Here is a 25,886-nt window from a genome sequence, read left to right as displayed (position 1 = left end):
AGCTAACACCTAAATATAGGATCATGGTTTCCATTGTATGTCAAGTTGTAATCATACAGGATTATGGGCCGTGGCATTGTCAGGTGCCTCACATTGCTAGCGCTCTAACTTGTGTGCTTTGTAAAGGAGAGATGAAAGCATGACTAAAAAAAAGCATTGGCAAAACCAATACGTCTCGCCTCTGTGTGGTCTATTGGCTTTGTCAATGTTTTTAAGACATGTGCAACAGTGCGAGCTGCAGTGAAAAACATGACTTATCGTCAAGATGCGCTATGATGTGGCCAGCTCTGACCGCAACCTAGCCCTTTTTCGATTTTTTTATTTATTTATTTTTTATTTTTATTTTTTTAATCCATGTTGCACAGCAGTCCACGGTCCATGCTCTATAGAAAGAAATGGAAGTGACACCTGGCCTGCGCTGGCCAATTAGGAGGCTCCAAAGAAAAGCGATATTGAAGCAAACAAATGGTTAGGAATGGGCAGGCTCCAAGCCTTTATTGTAAACAATAGTGTCTCTCACTCTGTCCCATGCTCCATCCACAAAAAGGTTATCTTCAAAGTACCTCTGAAATTATGACTATGTTAAGCATCTATGCACCCGTCTTGGTCCTCATTATAAAAAATGAACCGGTTTAATCATTGCTAATGGAGTGGTAACATTTGTGCAAATTAAGCATATCTTTACAACAGCATTGTATTTTACTGCCTATGAACACAACACATTAACCAGCCTACAAAAACAGAGTTTCCTAAGGCACGTATTCAATCTTGCAAAAATAAAGTATCTGATTCACAAACTTTTGTGCATGCAAGTGTGACCTGCAAATCACTTATTTATTTCTGTTATAGTCTTCCTCACCGTGAGATATGATTCACTACTGTACATCTATCTGTACCCAACCCTCAAGTGAATGTACATCTAGGATATTTTGCAGATACTTCAGCGTTACCCATGACATGCGACCTTTGCTGCGATGTAATCCTGGGACTGCCATATTATATTATTTAGGAAATCAGCGCAGAACCCTTCTCTCAATTCCATCCCACTGTAAAAGGTTACAAATAACTATTTTTTCTAGGACATTGCTTATCTAACTTGTAGGTAGAGGTGGCCCCGCTCAACCATTCTGTTACCACAGGTGAGGTCGGCGATAACAGTTTTCTCTTCTGTATATCAAAGTAGGAATTTTGCAATTCCTTCCATCTCAATGCCAAAAATAACGAGTGAGGGGCTTACCTTGATGGTTTGTTCAAGTATCTTGGAGAGGGTCTCACTTCATCTTTCCAGAAAATTTCCAGAGTTGTGCAACAGACATATGGAATCCATTTACTGCCAGGGCATTGCATTTCTTGCCTGTAATCACCTAGGTTTTCCACATGTTTTATTAGCTTTTGGGAGGGGTCAAATGTAACCTATTCAATGTGGAAAAACTGTTCTTTTCGGTGTAGCAGATTTTACAATGGAGTATTGTTAAGTTTGTAAGGATACGTGCAATAGAGTCTGCAAGTCTTGGTAAGCACCTTTCCCAAGTCGATGAGGACCATCTCCTCTTGCCTTCATCCCCCGAACATAGAGTTGTGCTATACCGAGATCTTCCTTGCTTATGTTGCTTGAATCACTCGCAATTCAATTCTCTCTAAATCTTGTTAATTCTAATTTTGAGTGGTGCCCCAGGAAGATTGCTGTATATATTTGAACTTTGACAGGTTTGTTAATTTTCTCAACCAAAGTGTCCCAAGGTTGTAGTCCGGTATTCATTTATTTTTGAAGATTTGGAAAGTATGGACCCCACTCAAAGAGTTTCTTTTTGTTCAAGCATGCATTCTCCAATTATTACACAAACTCAAGTCTTGTATTATGTTTTTTGAGTCGGTTTGATCATTTCAGTGAGTTTGTGTTCTTGCTTGGTCAATCTATCCAGCTCATTCTCAAGAAGCGTATAGAAATCGCCTCCCATAATACCAAATGGCTTTTTTTAACAAGTGCAAAATAAATTTAGCAATTCACAGAAGTTATTTTCGCAAGTGTGCGAGTAGAGTGGGTATTTGGGAATTGCAGGCTCTCAGAGCTCTTCCTGACCCTCAAACAGTTGGAGATGTACTCCTGCTGCCGAGCAGGAGTAAATCATTTCTGGGCGGATCATTCTTAAAATTGGTGTGAGTGTCGGGACAGTTGCAGGAGTCTAAGCCACTGCTAATAGCCAGTTTGGATTCTCTAAAGTGAATGCCTATTCTCTTATTGGCACACTTGCAGTCCTCTTGAGGATGTCTGGGCCATTTTGGAAAAAACGGATACAAAGGGCCGGAGTGCCAAAAGGGCCAGGATGGCACAACTTTATATACCCAGTGGGACTATTGAAGATTCACATCAACCTGTCTTAATTCACTTAAAATATCTTGATGTTGACTATTAGAGGCTTACGCATATAAGTTGGTATAGATTTTGGAAGAGCAATAGAATGAGCTTGATGGAACAAAGAACATTCATATTCATAAAACAATTACTTGCACTTGGTATTGTATATTATGTGCGTGTACGTAAGTCGTAATATGGTGCCATGAATACGTATTTTTAGTATATAAAATCTGATTTACTAATTTTTCTTTAGATTTGTATTGGGTGAACACGTTTACGTGCCACCACCCATGCCTAAGGCACAGTATAAGAGGTGGAGCGATTAAGCTGAAAATTGACAACTTTAATTTTGTTTCAGGTATAAATAGCTCATGATGATCGAAAAATGCATCAATTACTTTCCTTGCCTTTTCTGAATAAGGTGTAATTCTTCTGATGTAGCGAGTGTTCTCCATCATCTGAATTACCCTTCCTGGGCTGGTGTAATTTTGGATTTGTAGATACCCTCATTTGACCAGTCAGCCTCTTAATTTCCCCATCTTAGGCAAGTAATGCAAAAACCATTGATGCATGTTTGAGAATAGTGCACATTTTGTGACTAAGCAGAGTGCAAGGTTTTACCCCAACTGATCCGCAATGTGTCTAAACATCCTTTTGTGAGTCGGATGCTTAGTGCAGCGAAATTTGCAACTGTAGTGTGCAGGAAAAGCATGTGTATGTATGTGTGTGTGTGTGTGTGTGTGTGAGTTGCCTCCAATGTAATCCCACAGTTTGGCGCGCTCACCAGCTGGTGCTCTGCATAGGGGCCAGATCCTGGCCCAAAGTAATTTTTTCAACAAAGGACACGGCACTCCAGAACTGAATTTCTGCACAATTTATTCTTGGCAACTTCTGAGAAGTTGCCAAGAATAAATTGTGCAGAAATTCAGTTCTGGAGTGCCGCGTCCTTTGTTGAAAAAGAAATATATATAGTAGTAGTGCAAACATCTTTGTACTCATGTCTCTGAAAACAGTACTTGGCAAGCCGTACATGCAAGTGTCCAGCGCAGGTCAGATCATGACACCGCTACAAAGGGAACTGCGATAGTGCAGGGAATACACATTTATTTTTCCATATCATTAATGCTCTCTGCCTCTCTCCCCAGTCGGACTCCCTGGTTGTGTGCGAAGTGGATCCTGAGTTGAAGGAGAAGCTGAAGAAGTTTCGCTTCCGCAAAGAGACGAACAATGCTGCTATCCTGAGTGAGTTCAGCCTATCACGTGACCCACACCACTGAACCCTTAGAGGGATTTATTGCCCTATATGCTGCTCCCTTTATCACCTAGAGTACCTTCTTGTATCCCCCATTGAGGAGACCCTTTCAGGCAGAAGACTTAAGTTGGGACGGCCAGACTCCGATATAAGATCAGCTGGAGGCTGGTGTGTCTTGATGGCCATTCGGGCTATGACTGTTGTCTGATAACTACGGGTTGCATGAACACACAGTGAACTCCCTTGTGTATTATTTTCCTAAGTCCTTGGAGAGGCACATTCCCCTTTTGTAGACTGGATCCTCTTCCTATGTGCTGGATCTGCACTTCCAGTTATTGCAGATCTGCTGTAGTGATGCAACAGATCCTATGAATTGCAGGTCCACAAAGTGGTGGGGTACACCTTCTCTACTGCGGCTACTCATAGTGCTGTGGCAGACACTGGTTTTACCCCAGGAAACCCTGACAGAGTGTGAACAGGATCCTACCATCTTTATTTTGCTCTCTCCATTCAGTTCTAGAATGCAAGCCATTAGAGTGCTGTGATTCAGTGATGCATATAATCTTCTGCCATCAACTAATCTCCATCATAGGTCACCACAATGCTAGGGATTCTCCACTCCTGTGGCAGGAACACTGGTGGGACACAACTCTTCCTCTGAATGCATGGTCCCAGACAGTATATTTATTGTATAATATAGTCCCTTTATTGTTGAGAAAGTAGCCTCCTCAGGTTACCTCTTTCTGCCTATTGCAGATCCCCACAGAGCTTGGATCCCTTGGTTTGTAGGTTCTCACAGTTCTGGAGAACCTTTACCCTTCATTAAAGGTTGCCTCAAGTGCTGAGACATTCTTCCACTCCAATGCAGAATCCTAAATCCTACTGCCCCCAGCCTTTATGTGCAGGACCTTCTAGTCTTGGGATCGTTCACACATCTCTGATATGGACCCTAGAAACCTGGGACCGAATGTCCTATGAAGGTATTGATAGTGTTCAGAGAGACCCATTGCCGACGTTGTAGATATGCACTGTTCTGCGGAAGACCTTTTTTCTCTTGCAAGCCCATGCAGTTCTGGTACAGCCCCCCCACTTCTGACCTCACCAGTTCTGAGACCAAACCTCTATATTACATCGGGATATCTGTCAATGGAATCCACCCCCTTTATAGAGCTCCTTCCAAGGACATAGTATCAGTCTACATGTATGCTGTGTTGGCACATGACTGTTCTTGCATGTTATAACATGACTCTAGGTTCCCAATGATCATGTCCTGACCCTTCAGTCTTGGACATAGTCCCCCTTTAACCAGCACTCTCTCCGCTCCTATTGAAGGTTTTAATTTGTTCTTTGATTGATTCCCCAGTGAAAATTGACAAGGACAAACAGCTTGTGATTTTGGAGGAAGAGTATGAGGTCAGTCTTTCAGCCCTCTTCCCAGCCTCCACTCCTCTTCCACCACAGTTTCGTCATGTTTTCCTTTTCACTCGTTTCTTCCTGTTTCTTTTCTTCCTCATTGCCATGTAAATCTTTTCCTTCATCTCTTTTCACTAACCCACAGTGAGCTGTGCCTGTTGCCTGCAAGGAGCTGTGACTGGTATATTTATGAGAACTGCATTGTTTGCTTGCAGGGCCCTGCACTGGTGGTTTATTGCTGTCTGTGTCGGAGATATGTTTGAAGTCGCACCATTTGCCTTAGAGCTGTGCAGGTTGTTTGCAGGGGGTTCGGCAAGGTGCCTGTAGGTAGATGCACTGCTACCTCTTTCTGCCATTATCACCTTTGTCACCTTATGTTTGGTGCATGTGGCTCTGGATATTTCTACTGCATTGTTTCTCCAGATGGTCTGTTGTCCTCCATCCTGCAAGTGAGACTGACCTTTAAATGTTTGCTTTGTGCCTATGTAAGTGTTTGTGTCTTGGAACTCCATTTTGGAGGGAGCTCTGTCTGTTTCTTCAGATTTTTATTGTTTATGGTCTCTCATGTTTCTTACAGTAGTTCCTGACATCAAGCAGAAATATCCCAGACAACGTTTGACCTCTCAGTCCTAATTGTTAAGTTAGATCATGTAGGGTTTTGTATGTCACACCTCTGGCATTGTCACTGCCCACTGATGTGGTGTGCTGCCTGAAGGGTATTTTGTCGCATGTCTTAAGGGGTGCAGTGACTCCCTGTCTTCTTAGCTGTTGTGTAGCCCAAAAGTCATTCTGTCCAATCCCTGACTTACCAATTTGTGTTGCAAAGAAATGCTTGCCTTTAGAGGCAACAATGGAATCCATTTCAGCATGTCATTCTCAGGTGTCTGGAAAGAAAACCTTTGCACTTGCTACTATTTGCACCTTCGGTCTTCCTTTATTGTATTTTGAAAGTATATTGCCCCAGTTTCCTCTGTTGGACTAAGCGAATAAGAAATGTCCAGTGAACAGTGCTGGTTTTTCGTGTAGGTGACTCTCTTTGTCAAGGTGGGAATAACCTAGGGTGCCCATACAGTGGGGATGTGCAAGTGATGGTATCCTTCCAGGAGTCCTGGACCAGAGGGGAAGAATGCAAGAATGGTGCAGGTGTGCCATGCTAAAAAAAGGAATTTAGAACCAGAGTGGACTCTTTCTCGAGAATCATGGAATTGGGGAAAACATGCTTTTTGAAGAACTAAAAAAAGTTCTTCTCACACCGGAGTGTTTTGAGGCAAATAAAAAATATACCTACATTTTGAAACCTGGGGTTTTATGGTGTCCTCAATACTTTGTGTAGCTACTAATTCAATTACATTAAAATATTTATTTTATGTTAACCACAATAGAACAGCACTTCCTTGTTACACAGCTGCTAATGCCACTGAACCGTGCACCGGCTGCAGTGAAATCAGAGGCAGTCTCCTATTCCTGTGTTTAAATTTTTGACATATTTTATCTGATAGTGTACACCCGACTTGCCCGCAACTTACCTCAATCCACGATAGATGCTCTTAAGAAAATGTGAGCACCGAACACACTTCTTTGTTTACTGCAGCAGGTGGAACAGAGTCGTTGTCCACTTTACCACCGCAATCACTTTGACAAACGGAGAGACTCTCTCTGTTTGTGAAAGCAACGGGAGACCTTCCAGCCTTGGCCACATCCAATCTCCACTTTTGAAGAGCATGGTGGAGATAAGGGTGTGTATGGGAAGACAATGAGTTATGCTCAGTGCCAAAGACTGCGGTGTTGGTAGCTGCTGGGAACACTTCTTTTGGCCCTCCAAATGTGTACCTGTCCTGACTTATCTCGCAGTGACTAAAGTCTGGAAATCAAACTTTACACTAGCTTTAAAATTAATGCCACAACGCATATCCTCTCTAACCACATCTCCAGCTGGGCTTCTCCTCTTCTTAAACATCTGTTTTGTCAGTTTTTTTAAACAATGATCTTTTAACGTCTCGTGTCTAGATCATCAATTGCTCTGGGGTCCGCCTAACCAGTTGCGTTCTTCTTGAACTCTTTCGTTCTTCCATTTCCATGCGTTTGTAAGTTCCTTGCTTTCTCAAGACCAGGACAGGGGTCACTCTTTTAGGGCCCTGGCCCCTTCGCTTTGGAATTCCTCACCCATGGATACTATTTTGCCTCTCAATAAAAACATGTAAAACCTCACTTTCTTTCTATTTCTGCTGTCTCCTTTGGTCCTCCTTCCCAGTGCTAAGAGATCCCATTGCTGAACGTTGTGTACATATGTCATTTCTAACCTCTCATCATGTTGGTTGTTGGTGCCCTCGATGCTCAAGAAAGATGGGCCGAGAACTCAAAGTCTCCAAGTGTTCTTTCAGATCCTCATAATTGAGGTCTTCAAAAACAATAAGTGTAAATCACAAGTCAATTTCCTATCTAAAGAAATTGCATCACACAGAGAGCTCCTATTGTCCAGACATACAACGTAGTTGAGATTAAGGAATACTGATCCTACGACATTGAGTGGTTTATGTTTCTTCTCTTAGATTGTGTAAGCACACAGAGAAACACTTCTCTGGTCACACCCAGGAACCTATCAGGATCATCTTACAAGACCTATTATACGAAGGCAGCACAAAGCTGCACCCCTTCATAAAAATGTTACAACACGTAACCAATCGCACCATTATGACCTGAAAACTTTGGCTCACTAATGACACTTAAGCCTTTGCAGTTAGCAGCTGGGTATGATATTGCAGAACAAAGGTGTTTCCTTCCTCTTTGCAAAACTAGACCAGCTTGTCAATTCTGAATTACACATACCGATTCTTGACAAGTTAAAGCATCCTAAACAGGGGTTTACTATAGTGGTCTAAATTTGAGATGCACATGGCATTTTATGCTAGTAAGTCTCAATTTTCTATAAAATAGAACCAATTATGCAGTGCAAGGCCCGTGCACACCCTTTCGCCCATGAAGTGTGATTCAGAGCTCCGGTAACCCTTTCTGTTATACGTCAAATTAAACCAATGCACCCGCTGTGCAACCAATGATTCAAAAATAGTGGTCCAATTCTGTCTTGGAAGCAATTTTAGCTACTTAAGACTGAACTCTTTGCCAATACCTGTAGTCAAACTTTATAAAGTTAATCAGAGACTGGAGCCTATCTAGTGCAACCCTGAGCATTTAAATAGTGCTATATACCTGACTACTTCAAAGCGGCGAACAAAAGGTCAGAAAAGGACTATATGTACAGCCGTAGAAAGGAAGACTTTTTTTTTTTTATCTCGGAGTTACGTACATATATTGGTCATATTTCATTAACTTGATTTTTCAATTATCTTGTTCCATGTGCAGGGGCTTAAACATTGAATCTTCAACCCTTTGTCATATTTGGTAAAGCGTTATCAGGTAACCAGATGGTTCTTGATTGAACAAAACCTTTATATTCAACTTTTAGGAAGGCAAGCTCTGGTCCATGCTGCACACAATATAGAATGCACAGAACTTTTAGAGAGTTTCTGGCATGCACAGGCCAACAGTGCATCTGCCTTAAAAAAAGGCTATTTGGGATCCAACTATAATCTGAGTGACAATGCAAGCTGTTTGTTTCTGAATTTTTTGGAGTGAATACAGAATGCCTTTAGGGAGGCACAAAAATTGGCTCTGTCCTAGGCCACCTTGCATTTTCGATTGCCTGCATAAATGTAGCCAAGTGATGAATGAATAGAATTGGTCTAATGTGCTGGAAAAGCCCAAGTAATATCAACTAGAGTTTACCACCAAGCTGATTTCATCTTTCTTAGACAGTGCGGAGTCAAAATAGATTATAATAGTTTAACTTTGTAAACATTTTAGCCATCAAAACTGAAACCATGGTACGTATGCTCTGATGCACAAAAAAAATCGGCAGTCTCTCACAATTTAATTTTAGCCGGCTTATCTTCACCCTGATCCGAATTATCTTCTTAATAAACTGCAGCTTCTCCGTCTACTTGAGCGGGTGTGTAGGGTCTGCATATTTTAGACACCACAGCCCTAGACCCTAAATAAATCCTCCTGTGTACTGGCATTGCATATGCCTTAATCGATGCCGATGGCAAATTTGTATCCCTGGGCCCCCCCACACTTCACTTTCATTCAGCCTGATTGAAGTCCTTCAGCGTACCCTGCAATAGATCATACACTTCAAGGAAGGAAAGTGGAGAAGTGCTTTACACCATGAAAATGAAAACTAACATAACCAGGCACATTCGCACTCTGGGTCTTGGTCCTGTTTAATCCACCTTTCAATATGCCCCAACATTGAGGCACCGTCAGTGTCCCACTAACCAAAGGATCATAGGAGAGCAATGCCTCTCTGATGCGGAGCAGTCATAGTCCTCAAGGGCTCGCTCTCGACTTAGAAGGGATGAAGTCCTAGCCAAAGATCAATACAGCTAGCAAGAGAATGTGCCCCCTCCTATTGCCAGGAAAGGATTACTGTACAGGTTATATGGCCATAGGAATGAATACAGATTTAGTGTGCATTGTGGTAAGGAAGAAGGTCATAGTCCTTTTTTGGACCTGAGAGTTAATAGATTTTTTAAAATGCAAATTTCAATAAGGCAATGCCGCAAACCATTATGATTGTACTTAGCTTACTAGAGTGCACTGAGGCTCCTCTATCTGTGGCACCTAGAGCCACAGATAGCGTATTTGTACTTCCCCATCTGTGTAAAACCATAAACTATTTCGTTTGTGTCGGAGATAAACCCTGTCACTCAAAGGTGTTTTTGGCTGACTCCATTTAGTGCTGCGTTGTGTCCATGATCATGAAATGCTTGGACACTGTGGGGGTTCATTATGGAAACCAAAGACAGTCAGGCCTTTTGACGGAGACCACACAGGGGCACTCTACTGGTATGTTGGCCTCTTCATGAGTTGGAACGTTGAAGAACGGATGTGATGAATGCGCCCCAACACGATTTAGAAGTTCCCTCAGGAGAACTATCCATTAACTATCCATTAAGGGGCAAATTCACCACTCATCGAATGCATTATAGCGGAAAGCGGTAAAACAAACATTTTGCCAGTTCTCTGCACTTCCTAGAAAAAATTGAATAATGAAACTGTCCAACAAAAGAGAGAAACGGCCACAGACTCTCTTGCTCGATGTACACCATCTGTGGGTATGGCACTCAAAAATCATGCGACCCTTAAAGTACAATATATTCCTGAGGTAAGGTGTAAAAAGGCAATATATTAGCAAATCTCTAATCTGAGTTGGCCCAACATCAGCGGAAGCAGACTTTTTTGCAAATTGGGGTTGCTCCTTTTTGCACTTGTAGATCTGTAGGAACAGCTTAAAACAAATTATTAGCATTTCACATGCAGGTTTCCTGAAAAGGGATCAATTTGAGATGAACTTTTATAATTAACATGGATGTGAATAAGTTTAATTCTTTCCTACTTTTTAAGATTAGGCATTTTGTGCCAGAGAGATTGAGTAAAAGCAGCTGCAGAATTTGGGATTGCGCCAACCTATGTGAATCACATGGTTTACAGATCTGCGTAATGTGTTTGTGGCACTGCACACTGCACTGGACGCTCCAGGCAAATCTTCTGTTGACAAAAGGAAACCAGGATTTTGAGTTATAGGCTAGCATCATTGAACCTGGTTGTTACAGAATATTAGACTTTATTTATTTTAATCTAAATTGTGCTTGCCTGGAGTTCTTGCAGGACCGGTTTATTTCACCACAAACTCTTCTGTTCACAACTACATTTGTTTCTCTATATATCATCATGATATGCAGGAATAAACATTGAAGCTTCTACCACTCCAGGATTTTGGCCAGTAAAGTTTTTCTCAAGTGATTGAATAAGAAGTTTTTCCCAAATAGAAGACGAGTTTAGCAGTTCGTTTTTGCAACTGATAGTAAGCCTGTGAACTTCACGTTCTTTTCTAGAAGGGTGCCTTCATTATCCTTTAAAGATTTATGAGTGAAAATCTAGCCTTATCCATCAGCGTCTGCTTTAAGTTTCACTTTATAAAACTGGGCTTAAAATTCACTCGAGACTGGTACCCAAAGTTGATACTTGATTTAGATATAAATGAAGAGTGCACTTTCTATGTTCTCCGGATCCTCTTGGATTACAGGTTGGAGGCTTAAAGCAGTACGCCCTGCTGTGTAGAACTGGCCTATGCAGCGACTTGTTTGAAGTCTTTGGAATTGTGGCAAGGCAACTTTGTCGAAAGCACTCCACCAGATAGATGGTTTTCTGCAGCCAGGACCTTCTTGGAAATCCATAAGGCAGAGACGTGGTGGTCTGTCCATATGTTCTGTGTTGAAGGATGGTTGCAGAGATTTATCTCTCACCTTTTGAGAAGGGACTGCTTGGTAATCATGTGGCTCCATGCAGAAGACTCCTTACCTCCAGCCCTGATCTTCCAGTGCTACCGTCTGTTACAGGCTCAGATACTCTTCTCCTGATCAACCCCCGAAAGGCGTAAGGGTTTACGTCTGTGCGTGTACATGTTTATGCGGATCCTGGAAACTGCCAAATATGGGCTTCCTTACAGCTTTTATGCCGGTTTTCAACATTTGAGCTTTCTCTGGTTGAGTGATACATGAGAAACTGGAACATTTAAAAAAATGTGTGGCATTCTACAGACTCGCATCAAGATGTGCTAAAAAAAACTATGTACATCTATGAAAGGACCAAAGCTGGAGACCAGCTGCTGAATCCTGGCGTGCTGCATAAATAGAGGACAAAGGCAGACAGGAAGGCTCCTTTGCTGTGGTGTCATTGAGGCACCTGGAGGCTACGGCATTTGAGACATACAATGTTTAAGTGCTAGTCTCATTAGCACACTCCATCTTTCTCAGCCCTTACCTCCAGCATGACTATTCCCTGCGCCTGTGTATTTGTCTCATTATTCATTTTCCTGTAGTTTCCTGTTATGTTTGTCTCAATCCTTAAAGATGTGTCTGTGCTGTTTTCCCTGTTGTTCACAACATGCCCTGTTCTAACCCAATGACCTGAGCTCTCTGCTGATTCACCTCAATCTTGTCCTAATGGCATCCACTTACAGATGTGCAAATGCATGTGCCTCTTGGCTTCTAGCCACCATCACACTTTGCCATGTCTGTGTTAGGACCATCCCAAGCACTGCCTTCAAACCTTTACCCAGCCCTGCCACACCCGTTGTATTCCAGCACACAAACCTACATGTTCAGCTTTCCACACAACCTTTTCATGCTGCCCCATTCACGGTGTGCAAGTCAGTACAGCCTCCCAGACATCCCCCTCCTTCCCTCGTCTAGTACTGGGGCCCCAGTAGGTGCCCTTACATCCGATAGTAGACTCCGCTCCGCACAGCTGGGCTGTATTCGGAATAGTAGCTCATAGGCAATCAAAGGCTTCACTTTCTGTGTGTTTGAATGTGTATACTATATTTGTTCTTTTTACTGTAAGCATTCAAATTCGCAAAACCTATTGACAGTACTCAAAAACCTCAACAGTACTCTAGCTCATTGGCCCTATTTTCCCCAGTGACCTCTTTTAACTCCCTTTCTATTGTTTTTTCCCCTTTTAGATCCACCCTTTTTTCTCTGCTTCTATTTACATCCTTCTCACAAGCTTTCCTTTAATTCTCCAATTTTTACTTGCTTCTCACCTGTTGTAGCTTCCGGACTTTTTTCATGCCATCTGTCCTGTCCTTTCAGGCCACCCTTATCCTCAGTCTTCCACTTGTTGGTCTAGTTTGGGCCTTTAGTCCAATGTAAAAGATGGCCTCCAGGGGAGGACAGTAGTCATTATAAGCCAATCTCTGGAACTGCGTCCCCCTCCAACTCTGGCTGCAAGTGTTCATGACTCTTTGCGGGGCTGCACTCTCACCTAACAACCATTGCCTGTGGTCCATGGGCGCTTTAATGCTCTAAAGATCTCTGACCCATCGACTATCACTTGAATGATAAACTAGCCTTACCTGGGAATGCTTTAAAACCACTGTGAAGTGATGTGGGCACTATACAAAACCCTGTGTAAAATAGGTGAAACACATATAATTGCACAGGAGTAAATATGGAAACGTAAAACAACTGACCACATTAATCATTAGAGAAGGGAAGTGTTGAGGTGTTTGACATTGGCAGGAAGAACGGAGAAATGGAGAGAAGGATAGCTGAAGTCATAGTCTGGAAAACACATGCAGAGAAGGGCATGAAGAAAGGTGTTGCTTTGCTATTCAATACATACAGAGATGGCAGTGAGCAGGAGGGAAGTAGGTTCAAGAACAAGTGTGGAGTGGGGCGCTGTTAAGCTAGAGAATGATTAGTTACATTTGGCAAGATTATTGGCAAGCAAGATTGTGTTTCTTTATGCAGGAAGTGTTGCATAGTTTTGCGAGTACCTGACCTGACCTGTTTCTGCCAAGTCAAATGGCTTTCTGACCATATGAATCTGAAAGGTTCATTATACATGTTGGAACAGGTATCCTAGTCGTGGATGGGTCCTTGGAATGTGGTTCGGTTTTTGTTGGTCAAGGTTCCGTTACAGTGGGCATTAGGCAGTGGTTGGTGTGGAGAATATGAAGTAGTCTTAGTCCTACTTCCTTCTTACTGTGTCCTTGGTCAGCAGTTGTCTGGGGAACAGTTGTGTTGATGGGTTCATATGGCTGCAGATTCTTGTAGCTGCTGGACTCAAGCTAATGCACACCAATAACATCAAGCATTCAGATGTTCCCTGAGATGTTGGTGGTCTTGTTATGTGTCCTTGTTGACTGGGGTAGCTTCAATGTCTGGGGTGGTGGGCTCCAATGGATCTGTCCTCATGCTTGTTGACGATTGGTTGGCTGATTGTACATTAGTTGACTATCCCTATGACTCTGGGTTGTTTGTAAAGGTAAGTTCGTTTTTATAGATTGCCCTGTCCTTTTTACGGATGTTTTGTGTAGTAATGCCTTATTACGTTTAGATTCAATGTAAATGTCTGATTTTGAACCCATTGAACTCTGTGGATTTTTGGGGAGGAGGTGGGATGGGCAGTGATCAAGCTGTGCTAGCAACAAAGCTCTTGTTTGTTACATTGGATGGCTTGTTTGAAGATGCAGCAGAATGTTTCTGAGCAAGAGGGCTGAAGATATGCGTTCTTGACCACTTTAATTATTAGGCCAACAAAGGTGAGGTATGGGTGAAGGATGACACCTGGGGTTGTGTTTGAGGTAGTCTCACATGATGAGTTCTAATTGAAAGAGATGGATCTTCCCTCGTTTCACCCCTACAGCAGTCTTTGATGTAGCACCAGATGGGTATTTTGTTTTCATCCAGAACTATATATACTCTAGGCACTTCCTCTCTTGACACATTAACATATGTTTCTTAATTTTTGCCTTTCCTTCCTCCGCTCAAACTTCTTCCGCCTCTTCCTTTCTTGTTTTCTTCTTTCATAAGGTACATCGCTTTTTATCTTTCTCTCTTTTAATGTTATTCCATTCTTCATTTCATCCGCTCTGTTCAGTCTTCACTGCTATTAATACTGCAGTTTTTCTTCTGAAAACGCCTCTCTACATCCTACACGTGGCATCATTATTTCCTTACTGCTTTCTTCTACCTTAGCTGCCACCTTCCTCCACTGCCAACTTCTTCTCTAAATTTGCTTTTCTTCTCCTTTTGTTGTGCTCTTCTCAACCCTGCTACCGCCACCTTCCCCGATCGCCTATGTTCTCGGCCTAGTTACTGCCACTTTCTCCCTTTTACTACCTTACCGCAGCGATTATCCTACGGCCATGTCCGCCACCCTTACTTTTTCCTTCCTCTCTCACCTCCTTCTCAGCCACCGTAGCTGCTATGACTTCCTCCGGAAGCGCCATTTTCCTCAGCCATTGTCCTGTCCTTTCGCCGCAGCTTCCAGCTTAGCCACCTCTGCTCTTTTCCTTGAGGATCCCCACATCACAGCCCCGCCCTGCTGGACAGGATACCCTTCTTTAAAATTCGCAGAGGTGCGTCAGAAAGGGAATTTAATCATTTCGTTTTCAAGCCTGTGTTGTTTTCCTTTCCTGAAACAAAGCTGTGTTTCACCTGCCATTGTTTAAATCTTGGAGGAGTCCTGTTGAATGATTCCTGTCTGGGTGAACTTTGTATTTTGTTTAGCAAAAATAAATCACTACACCTCTATAGCTCACTCATTTTATCCTACTATCGCACTCCTTTTATCCCTCTCTCCTCATATTTGTGCATTTCCTTAACATTCTTTCACTCTTGTGTATTTTTCTACCATTTGTCTAGATTTTCCATTTTGTCGCTGGCATTCATCACTCTGTTGCATTTTTTCCCAATACCTTAATATTTTTCCACTCTTTTTTTTTTTTTTTTTTTTTTTAGGATATCTCCCCCGAGGATCTGAAAAATGAACTGCCAGAACGACAGCCCAGATATCCTTAAATTGTGTATGCTAATATTTGTATACAGTGCAGTGGCTTTATTTGCAGCTCAATTCTAGGGAATAAGGGATGCATTACACTGGAACGTCCATGAGCAAAAGGTGTGGTAGCCTAGCACCGCTGGGCCCAAGAGGTGCAGTAGGTGATACTTTTGAACATTAAGGGCAAAATATACTCTTGGATAGCAGAGCACAGAGTTATAGAAAACACCTGCTTGGGGCAGCAGGGCATGATCCTATGGAGTAACTGGGCAATCGAGTGCATGGCGCTCAGGGAATTCGGCTATGGAATCTTGGGCTGCACTGAGGTGTATGGTTTCCAGAGGCTGTGGTTCATAAAGCGGGTAATGGTACTTCTGACAAGATAGTGCTGATGAGTGCCGTACCATGACCGTGCCAAGGGCTTTACTAACAATCCCTAAGAACTTTCCCAAACCTAAAAATTCCACATGCTTTGGTCTGCCAAGCACATACATACATGTGATTGTGTTCTAAGAATGCTCTAGGTCAAAAATCTGGACACCGCTGGAGCTCAGATGCTTGATTTGGAAATATAAGCTATTCGGTGACTTTATTGTGTGTTATGTAGGATCTTAGGTTGCAGTGGTATAAAATGCAGTGTAGTGGCAGGCCACAGGCGAATACTATAGTCTGGGAGGGATATTCTTAGGCAATACTATAAGGAGGAAGACAAAATATGTAAGGTTACCTTGGGAAAAACTGAGTTACATATCTTGCAGGTGGCATTTAATTTCTGGAATAGTACAGTGCAGCAGGTGTGCTACCACTCAAGGAGTGGGTTTCAGGGTACTGTTTCAGTCTTCTTGCAAAAGTTGATGAAGGATCTGGTGTAGCTTCCTTGACTGCACTGTTTTACATTTCTAGTTTACAGTTATAAATATGATCACAGCGATGGCCGTGTGTCCTACCCTCTCTGCTTCATCTTCTCCAGCCCCGTGGGTAAGTGACCGTCTTGTTGTGTTTCACTCTTGCACTGTATTTCTGTGGCTGTGTTACTGAGAGATATGTGGGCGTTTATGATGCTCCGGCATGGATACAAAAAGACAGCAGTTGAACCAAAAAATCTGATTATTAGTGTTGAAAAACGTACTAGCTCTAGTATCATTGAAGGGCACAGGCCATGAGACATTTTCAGAACGTTATGTGACTTTATTCAAAATGGCGTTGAGTTTGAAAACAGTCCTGAAGATTTGGGCCCTTTTCAAGTATTTCTTGGTCTTACCAGGTATTCAAAACCAGAAGCCATGTGTTGAGGAGTCTCAAAACTCAGTGATGGCCCAGGAGATTTTCTTGCCTGGGGTAGCCCAGCTTCTTGGTTCTCTGATGTTCAGTGTTCTGCTGAATTTTTCAGGCGCTCTGGAGTTCTCTGGGTATTTTCAGTGGTCCTCTTGAGTTCTTTTCTACAAGTCTCCTAGGGCTATAGTAATTCGGAGGGCAGCAAATCAATGATTTTTTAAATTGCCTCTTAGAAGCTTGTTAACACCAGTCCTTGCTGTAGAGTTCTAACATTTCTTTTAATATACAAAATGTTCTCACACTCTTGTATCACAGTTTCTAGTGTTATCAAGATGTGTCTGCTTCTCTCAGTATTGTAGTCCTGTTAACCTCGTTGTCCCTACCACTTCATATACCATCACCTTCATAATTCTCCTTTTCCTGTAAAAATGTTTCATGATCTTCTACTTTTCGACTAAAGTGTATACTATTGAGCTGTAGTTTTGCTGCTTACAAAGCATCTTGTTTAATGATGCCAGTTTGCAAGTTTCTCTTTTCTTTTTCTGACATGATCATGGTTACTTCCATTTTTTTCTCCTGTGCTTGTTTTTCTTGTTCCATCTGGGTTCTCCGTTCATGGAGCTCAGAATCTTTATAAGTGTAGATGATCTTGGCATTATTTTTTGCTGAGGATACCATAGGCTTGTGAAATCATGGTTGAAGAGAGGCGCTGCCCCTGTGTACGGAGGAGTTAAGGATCCTGTAGTATCCCCTACAGCCCTAATCTTCTCCCTCTAGTCAAAGTCCACCACTGCTCCCTTTTTGATGCAGGCCATTATTCCTTCTTATGATCTCCTGTTAAAGTTCGCAAAAGTGAACTGAAGTGGCTCTGGAAAGAAAGTGGTGTGGAAGTAGGAGCACCGAAAGGTTGTGCGAGTAGCCTGATAAAAACTTCATCCAAGCACTGAAGACAAACATTCAAAGGCACAGAACGCCACTGTGTTTGGTTAACCTCACACCTTAATTGTTGTTGTACATGTTTTGGAACACTTTTAGGAAATACTGGAAAGTCTCTAGTTAATGGTTCGAATTTACCACCTTCCACAATGCAACTGCATGTGGCACCTGCACGTCACCTACGCGGAGAAAATCCACCCGAGCCCTGGTAGTTGAAAAAATACCATTAGGTCACAGAAAGCTTCCTGTGGACTCGACAGAAAATCTAAACTCCACCCATTCTCTCAGTTCCCTCCTCTGCCCCATTGTCCTCTGTCTGTATACCCACAGGCGGTGCACTATGAATTCAGCTCCGAACTGCACAAACATTGCCACGAAAGCATTCCCTGAATTTAACTATCATGCTGCTCCCATTACTAAATGTATTTGAAGAGACCACAATGTTGTGCCACACACAGTTATGTTATCTTATGAAATATATCCTACTATTGTGGTTCACATCAACCCTCCCCCACCCCCATCTCTTTGTGTCCACCCTATATCCATTATTGGATATTCAGAGAAATTGTTGATTTCTATTTTGTTTACTATTGCTGATTTTGTCTGGATAGAAGCTACATTAGATATCCTCTATCCCTCTCCATGTCTTAAAAATACGGGTGGCTGTGAAGGGCAAACCCATAGTTGTCTTGGCAGCAATTGAGCGCCCACCCCTCCCAACACAGATATGAAAGTGTTATCCACAGAAACTTTGCACCAAAAGAGCCAACAACAGAACTTCCCAGTAACTTTATACCTCGGATCTCCTCTTCCGTTCACCTTTTCCTTTAAAATATCCACGACCCCTTAAACAAGCATCTGTAAAGCCAATTGGCCTCAGCCATGAAAGCTGTTGGCTTTGCATACACACATGCAGGTTGCCATCTTGGAATGGTCTTACACCCAAATTAAGATAGTGCAGTGAATGCAATTTTTTTTTTTTTAAAGTTAAACAATCAAATGGTGTTGTTAAAAAAGGGAGAGAAAGTTGAGGAAATAGTCCTTCTAATGGACTACAAACTAAAGAGGGCTGAAGTCAGCTGTGTAAGGCTACATAATCCAATCAAACTCATGCGAAACCGAAATGCTCCTGGAAAGGACCCGGTGGGCAAACACAAGAATAGGGAGGAGAGCCATCGAATCTGAAACAGGGAAGGAAAGCAGACAAAAAAGCTATCCAACCATTATCAAAGGACTGATCCAAAGCCCATACCTAAATTATGTCGATTGGAAACAATAGGTCTTGCCATCAGACAGCTAAAGCTGCCTGTAACTGAGACTTAAAAAGGAAACCAGATTATTTGTCTTTCAATCTTCATTATATTTGATGTAGATTGCCATCCACTGTCACTGAAGTACAGAGTTGTTTCCTTGTTTGTAACAACATCCTAAATGGCTTAACATCTTAAATCCTTTTGCTGCGGACCACCTATTACTAAGACCGGTGCTGGAGAGTGTTTACTAAATGTATGTACGTTTGTTTCCTTTACCAAGAGTTCATCCATGAAATTGCAAAGTGATTATAATAGATAAGCGACCAGTGACCATCCTGATATTATGAACCATCGAGGCCTGCTTAAGCAAATAATCGAACTGCCCAAAAAAATTGCATTGGCCAGAAAAACGTCAAATGGGGAAATCTGTTTATGCAAGATATTCTGTTAATTTTAGCATTTACTAAAATAAGGAGACACTCCAGGGTTAGAAAAGGCACATCAGCTTTTAAGTGCAGACTTAGGAATGTTTTAATTAATAAATACCGTTTCTATAAAAAGATCTGCCTGTCTAAAGTTGTGAATTGTTGTCTGAAATTATGCTCATGGCACTAACGAATGCCAATACATGCAAAACCTTTTCAGCATTTGCTCCACCATACATCAATACCATGCTCTTTTATTCTCATTCCCTAATTTAAGGGTACACCGGTTTTGCACACACCACTATTTTTTTTTCTCACTGTCTCATATGTATACCTCAGTGTGTCCTCCTCCCTGGTTCTGCAGCTGGTTTATACCTGTGTTCTGACAAACACGTCATAGAGAGGCTTACATCAACCCCTGTCTCCCCTGTCTCCCTTGCCTCTTGCCACACTTCTGTTTCATTCAAAACCCATTTCACTTCTTAAGCAAACACATGCTCACACCATTAGACCCACTATAAATTGCTCCCACATTATTTGAGTTTACCTCATAGGCCACATTCACAGAACCCCCTCCCCAACCGCTTCCACCTTCAGAATAAATAAACTTTGACTTTCTTTCCTCTCTAGGCTGCAAGCCAGAGCAGCAGATGATGTACGCTGGCAGCAAGAACCGGCTGGTGCAGACAGCAGAGCTAACAAAGGTACATCCAGGGTCATGTCATCAGTTTCCAAGATTCTCTACAGCCTCTAACCACTACATTCACTTGGGCCCTCCTGTCTGGCTTTTAAGTTACTGTCCTCGCTCTCATTGTTTCTCCGTATTTCTCTCCTGTTTTCTTTTTCTTCTACGCTTTCTGCTCCCCCTCTCTTGCGCCATATTTTACTTTCCCTCTATTTGGCTAAATTTACTATGCTAATACAACTGAGGTTGTAATGTTCCTGTTGTGTTGCTGCAGAATCGAGTTGCTGGAGGAAATTAAAGTGGCCCTATATTTGTGACTTTTATCCTTTGGGCATCGAGCCCGGTTTGATATGACGATACATTTTGTAACTTAATAGTGAAAGAGGATTGCCAAATATGAACTTTGTCGGAGCTAGAATTAGAAGTGAGTTTTTCACTCCTATCTTTGTGGTCTAGTTTGACCTCTTTTTTTTGTTTAGATGGAACCGATGGACGTTTTACCCCGGGCGTTGCTAGAGATGTGAAATTTGACTTCCACGAATAGCAAAATGTGCCCTTCTGTAACCTTTTCCATCTTCCTGGACTGGGCCTTCCCCACCAGTGGCCTTAAGGAAGCCTCTCGTTTCCCCCCAGAACTTAACCACGAAATGCTCGGATTGATTACCACGAGAGAGCACTTTCCTCTCTGTTGCCCCCAAACCCCAAAGAATGCTGCGCATACTTGCAGGGAATCATATTTGAAGTTACTGCCTTTCTGTTGACTGCAGGTATCTTCATGACCTGACCCGAAAGCCCCTGGGCTTCATATATCGCGGGATATTCTCTTCCGGCCACTGGGTTTCATTTCCTGTTTAGCACTTCTGGTCTCTCCTGTGCCATCAAACCCTTCTTCATTGGAAGCTGAAGTGACCAAGTCTTCAAATACTGTATTGACTTATCAACCTGATTACATTTGGAAAATTCTGTTTAATTTGGGGCACAGAAATTCCAAAAGGGTTTTTCTGCAGCCAGTGAATGAAATGTGTTGTTTTTGGCTCCAACTTTGTTCTTCCTTTCCCTTCATGTTCACAATTGACCTATCTTAACAAATAGTCATTTTCTGTCCTTGTCAGTCCTTGTTTTGCACATCTTACGCTATGTCTCATAAACAGACCACAAGCGGTTCTTCTAGGCATTTGATTCTTCCCCTTCTTTATGTGAGTTAATACCTTATTGATGTCTCCGCATTCTTATTCTTTTACAAAGGCACATTTGTGCCCAATGGTCTGGCTCCGATCTTAGAGCTCGTGCACGAGCCGAGCCCTGAAAATATTTGCTATGTAAATCATACAACAAACATCATGTAAAATATGATAGAGTATCTTCAAAACTTAAAAACGTGTATTTCTTTTACACATGGAAGCTTTGACATTAATAGGGCACATTATAGCACTGCAGTGAGAAGTACTCATTCAAATATATGAATTCAAACTACCAGTTGTACAAAATTATCACATTTGAAGTATTTTCACAGGCGATAATGCAGTTTTGGCGATATACAATATTTGCCTAAGACCACACAATTTAAGCAGAGAAGCCGTGATTCATCCAGGTTATCTGGTTTAGTTTTGTACAAATTAGCCAGTAAATGGGTACCTATTTGTCCTCCCTTATGTTAAGATTTAGTTTTTACCTCTTAGTGCATTTTTCTGTTGATTTTTAATAGTGTAAATCCAATCAGAGGGTATTGGAGCGCTTTAAATGAGCACCAGTTACATTACACAAGGTGACATGCTTTCTTTATAGGCATGGGGAGATTAAGTGATTTGCCCAGAATCGCAGGCGGTTGATCGATGCTGAGACTCGAAAGTGATTCCCCTGCAACACAGTTTGCAGCTTTGGCCGTAACGCCAGATCCTGGGCAGAGGGAGGAAGGCTGGCAGAAGCCATAAGGAACTGTGGCAATATGCGCTCAACAGAACCTCCAGCTAAGCCAGAACCAAGCTTCAGGCGCGAGCTTGGCTTGAGCTTTCAGTGGCCTGCCCACCTCTAATGTAGAGCCTCCGAGAGGGCTTCCCTTACTAGAAAGTATATTGTTGGACCCATTTCACTTGCAATTCTGAGGTCTCATCGTAGACCTTCAGAATCTGTTCTATTTAAGGCAGGTAAGCACTGGGGTGCTGGACATATAACACAAATTAATTATATGATATGTAAAGTGCACAACTACTCTGAAGAGTGTTCTGGTGCTAAAATCAAAGGGGTAAGAGGAGCAGGAGCACTTTCGGATTAAGACACAAATAGATGAGTTGTAAGGGACTTATGAAAGGCTAGCTCCTGAGGAATTCTGCACAGAAAAGGAGGAAACTGATTTCAAACACACAAAAAGAGCAGCCTCCACATCTTAAACAGTGAAATCTGTGAATGGAGAGAAGCATGGCAGAAGAAGCGCAAGTCTCTCCTAGACACATAGCAGCACAAGAGGTTGTCAGTATACAGGGAGAGCGTGTCTTTCTGATCGTCTTCACAGCAGAAACCACACAGTTGGACATCACATCTATTCCAGTGGGCTAGGGTCCTCCATTACATTGACAAAAGGGGGAAAATGGACACGCTTGACACATGCCGTGCTATATGTCAAAAGACGAGCAGAGTACCCCGTTGACTATGACCCGTGCACATGGGCTTGTATAGAGCGTCTGTACAAATTTACGAATATAAGGGCCAAAACTTGTCCTCTGCAGCAACATACATAGGAAGGGAAAGTGCACTGTATTGAATGCTTTTTTTAAAGTCTAACCATATATGAAGTATGCCTCTCCTTTAAGCTCATGCGCTAAAGGTAGTACAAATTAGAGCATGAAACTGTTCTGTCTACATGGACAAGCCCACGCATTACCTTGGATAGTTTAGTCGCCAGATTCTGGGCCCGGATCTTCACCTCTGCGTTTGAGTGAGATCGGGTGATAAGAGCTCCATTCCTGGGTTTCTTTTCTTTCAGTATTATTGTAACTCCACAAATCTTGGGGAAGGGTGCCTGCCTGACTTGTCCCTTCGAAGGCAGAAAAGAGGTGCGGTATGAGAAGAGAGGCAAATTAATTTAAAAAAATCTCTTGGGAATCTATTAGGGCTTTGCATTTTGCCTGAGGTCAGTTCAGAGATTGCCTGCTGAATTGCTTCATGGGGATGGGAAGAGCCAGTTCTAGACTGTCTGCTACTGAAAGACCAGGAAGTGGGAGTCGTTCAGTATCGGGAAGTCCAGCTCCACCGTTTGGGGGGGGCGGTCTGGCATATAGGTTCCACTAGTAATGTGCGACGACTGGAGTGCCACCTTATTTGTGATAGATGGAACTATCCACTCCCCCAGCTCCTGATTTGCCAGACAGTTTACCATTTTCTTCTTTTTTTCCACCTCATTCGTAGAATCTGTGCTGTAAAAGTAGCCATTATGTGCAAGACAAGTTCAACAGCGTCTGCGTCAGCATAGATTGGACTTGTTCAAGCTGTCTAAGGACCGCCTCTGTGATGGAGTTGGCAAAGCATAACTCTAGGTCGCAGAACTCATGTTCCAGGGAAGTATCCTTCCCTCTAATGTATGACACAGCCTCCCTCTTATCACCACCTTGGAGGCCTCCCAGAACATAAAAATGGAGGAAACTGGCACTTACTGAGTTCAAATTATTCAGCAGTGGCCTCCCTGAGTAGATCTGAGAAAGTGTCATCCTGGTGCCACCAGGCATTGAGTTTCTGGAGACCTCCTGAGCCTCTGTCCACACTGTGGACCACCAGTTCAGGAGTATCTAACTAAACTTCCTACCTATGCGCTTCATTAACAATATTGTAATAAAGTAGTTTACTTAAAAATTGGAGTGTTTTGATGCCTGGATACACCTCATGATGGTACTGTTCTCTGTGGTAGTTTTTCCCCCACTTTGTCAAGCCATCAATATATCCTTAACGTGGTTCACGTCTTTTCCGAATGCAAAGATCGAAGGGTTGGGTCCCTGCCTAGGTCTGACAAAATAGACTAATGCCTCTGCTTAATGACACTGTAAAATGCCTGACACAAACCATAAAGACAGTAGGAGGCGTCTCCTCTCTGCCTTGACGTAAATTAGCGCACAGCAGTAAAGGCATACGCAGTGGTCCGCGATGTTAGTCCTTACTGAAGTCCAGCCTTGCTATCTACTATACAAAAAAGCTAACCCTGTATGCCGAATGCATTAACTGGGTTCATATACTCAGAACATTGTTATTTTGTTGCCATCTCCAGTTACGTGTTGTGCTCCTGTTTCTCCTGAAACTCTTTTTATTAATATCACTTTTCTGAATAACTTTATGTACAGTGTGAAACAGATTTGGCTGCAGCAGGAAGCATCTAACCTGTTTTAACTTTCAAACATAAGCACCCTCCTCGCCGCCTTCTGCCCTAAGAATGAAGTACCACCATTCAGGATTCCGTTGGCCATTTTCACCATAAATGGCTTCTATGCTTCTGAGCTGTCTTAGGCTCTATCGTGTTTGGTGTTACGTTACTCTTTTTATTTGGAGTTCATGGCTGTTATTTCCCCAGAATAAACAGGGGCAGTGTCTAATAAACAGCGGTAGAAGGTCCATCTTGAAGCTCTACAGTCTACACAATTCTATCATTTTTATATAATTTAAAGCATAATGCGAAGAAGAATTTGTGGGGAAAATGTGCTTGACAAGCTTCTCGACCTTCTGGCAAGCTTCTCGCTAATGCTTCAGTTAAGCTTCCACATTAAGATCGTGCTTGCACTGAACCCCTTTGTTTAAGTCCCCCATCATCCAAAAGTTTCTATGGTCTGTGCCTTTAATAGTCGTGTTTCTTCCTGAACATCATGCCTTCTGGCACGAGGTAACTTCCTCTTTCCTTCTCAAGGCAATGACTGTTCTAAATTGTGCCTTTTAGGGGTTTGCACAAAAATGCTATTGCTTTGTTTTCCAGAAATGAGCATTTTCGAACCTTGTGTATATATACTCAATTTACAGATTATGCCGTTTTATTTAAATAGATCACTTTAGAATATGCCCCGCTACCCTTAGCTTCTTTGCTGCCTTCCATTGTTCACAGAGAACCATCTCTGAAGTTCCCTCTTTCTCTGTTCCTCCCCCAGGTGTTTGAAATCCGGAATACCGATGACCTGACGGAGTCGTGGCTGAAGGAGAAGCTGTCTTTCTTCCGCTGAGCGACCGGAAGTCAGATTACAGATGCACTGATCAATTACTCTGGGAGGTTTTGCAGTCAGAGTAGTTTCAAACCATCTCTAATAAATAACTGGATGTATTGGATTTCGTGTTGTATTTGCTCGTGATTAAGTCTTGGTCCTGGGCAACAGCATTCTTGGAATATGGACAGTCCCGACAGGCAGAATCTTTTTTCTGAGAAATTTGAGCTTTCTGATGCTGGAGGACTTTATTACATTTTTATTCCATCAAGATGATACTTACAGAGTAAAAACTCACAATGTGTTAACAGCTGAAACGAAGAAAGGGAAGTACATTTAAATAAAGTTTGATAACATTAACTTTAAATAGCATCTTCTTTTTATTTACATATCCAAGCAACATTTTGTCTACAGCACTTACTAATAGAATAAATGGCTCTGAGAATGTAATGATACAGAGAGTAAATTTCATATTGGAGCTCACTTATTAAAAAAAGAAATGCATCCCTTTTCCTGGAAGTAGCCAGCTCAGTGCAAGCTACTATAGACCACTATCATTTCTCCATGGGAGGAGTTGACTGTGTTCACTGTTTCACAATAATTTTTTTTTCTTTTTTTTTGTCCTCATTTGCCAATTACCCTCTTATAGGAATCATCAGCCACCTAGTGTGTCGCAAGCTGAGAAAACTACTCAGGTTCTCGAGCTAATTCGC

At 42.3% G+C, this 25,886-nt stretch overlaps 1 protein-coding gene across 1 annotated transcript in view; it reads left to right on the top strand.

Moving 5' to 3' along the window:
• Positions 1-25,540, top strand: part of GMFG (glia maturation factor gamma) — a 45,809-nt gene extending 20,269 nt beyond the window's left edge. The window contains exons 3-8 of the mRNA XM_085624964.1: positions 3,502-3,598; positions 4,972-5,021; positions 15,392-15,443; positions 16,329-16,409; positions 19,951-20,024; positions 25,123-25,540. Coding sequence (XP_085481090.1) covers positions 3,502-3,598; positions 4,972-5,021; positions 15,392-15,443; positions 16,329-16,409; positions 19,951-20,024; positions 25,123-25,194 — 426 coding nt within the window. The 3' untranslated portion in view covers positions 25,195-25,540. The remainder of the gene's footprint in view (positions 1-3,501; positions 3,599-4,971; positions 5,022-15,391; positions 15,444-16,328; positions 16,410-19,950; positions 20,025-25,122) is intronic.
• Positions 25,541-25,886: the final 346 nt, after the last annotated feature.

Source organism: Triturus cristatus, chromosome 9 (assembly GCF_964204655.1).
Source record: "Triturus cristatus chromosome 9, aTriCri1.1, whole genome shotgun sequence".
Lineage (NCBI taxonomy): Eukaryota > Metazoa > Chordata > Amphibia > Caudata > Salamandridae > Triturus > Triturus cristatus.
This window is presented reverse-complemented; position numbering and strand designations above follow the sequence as displayed.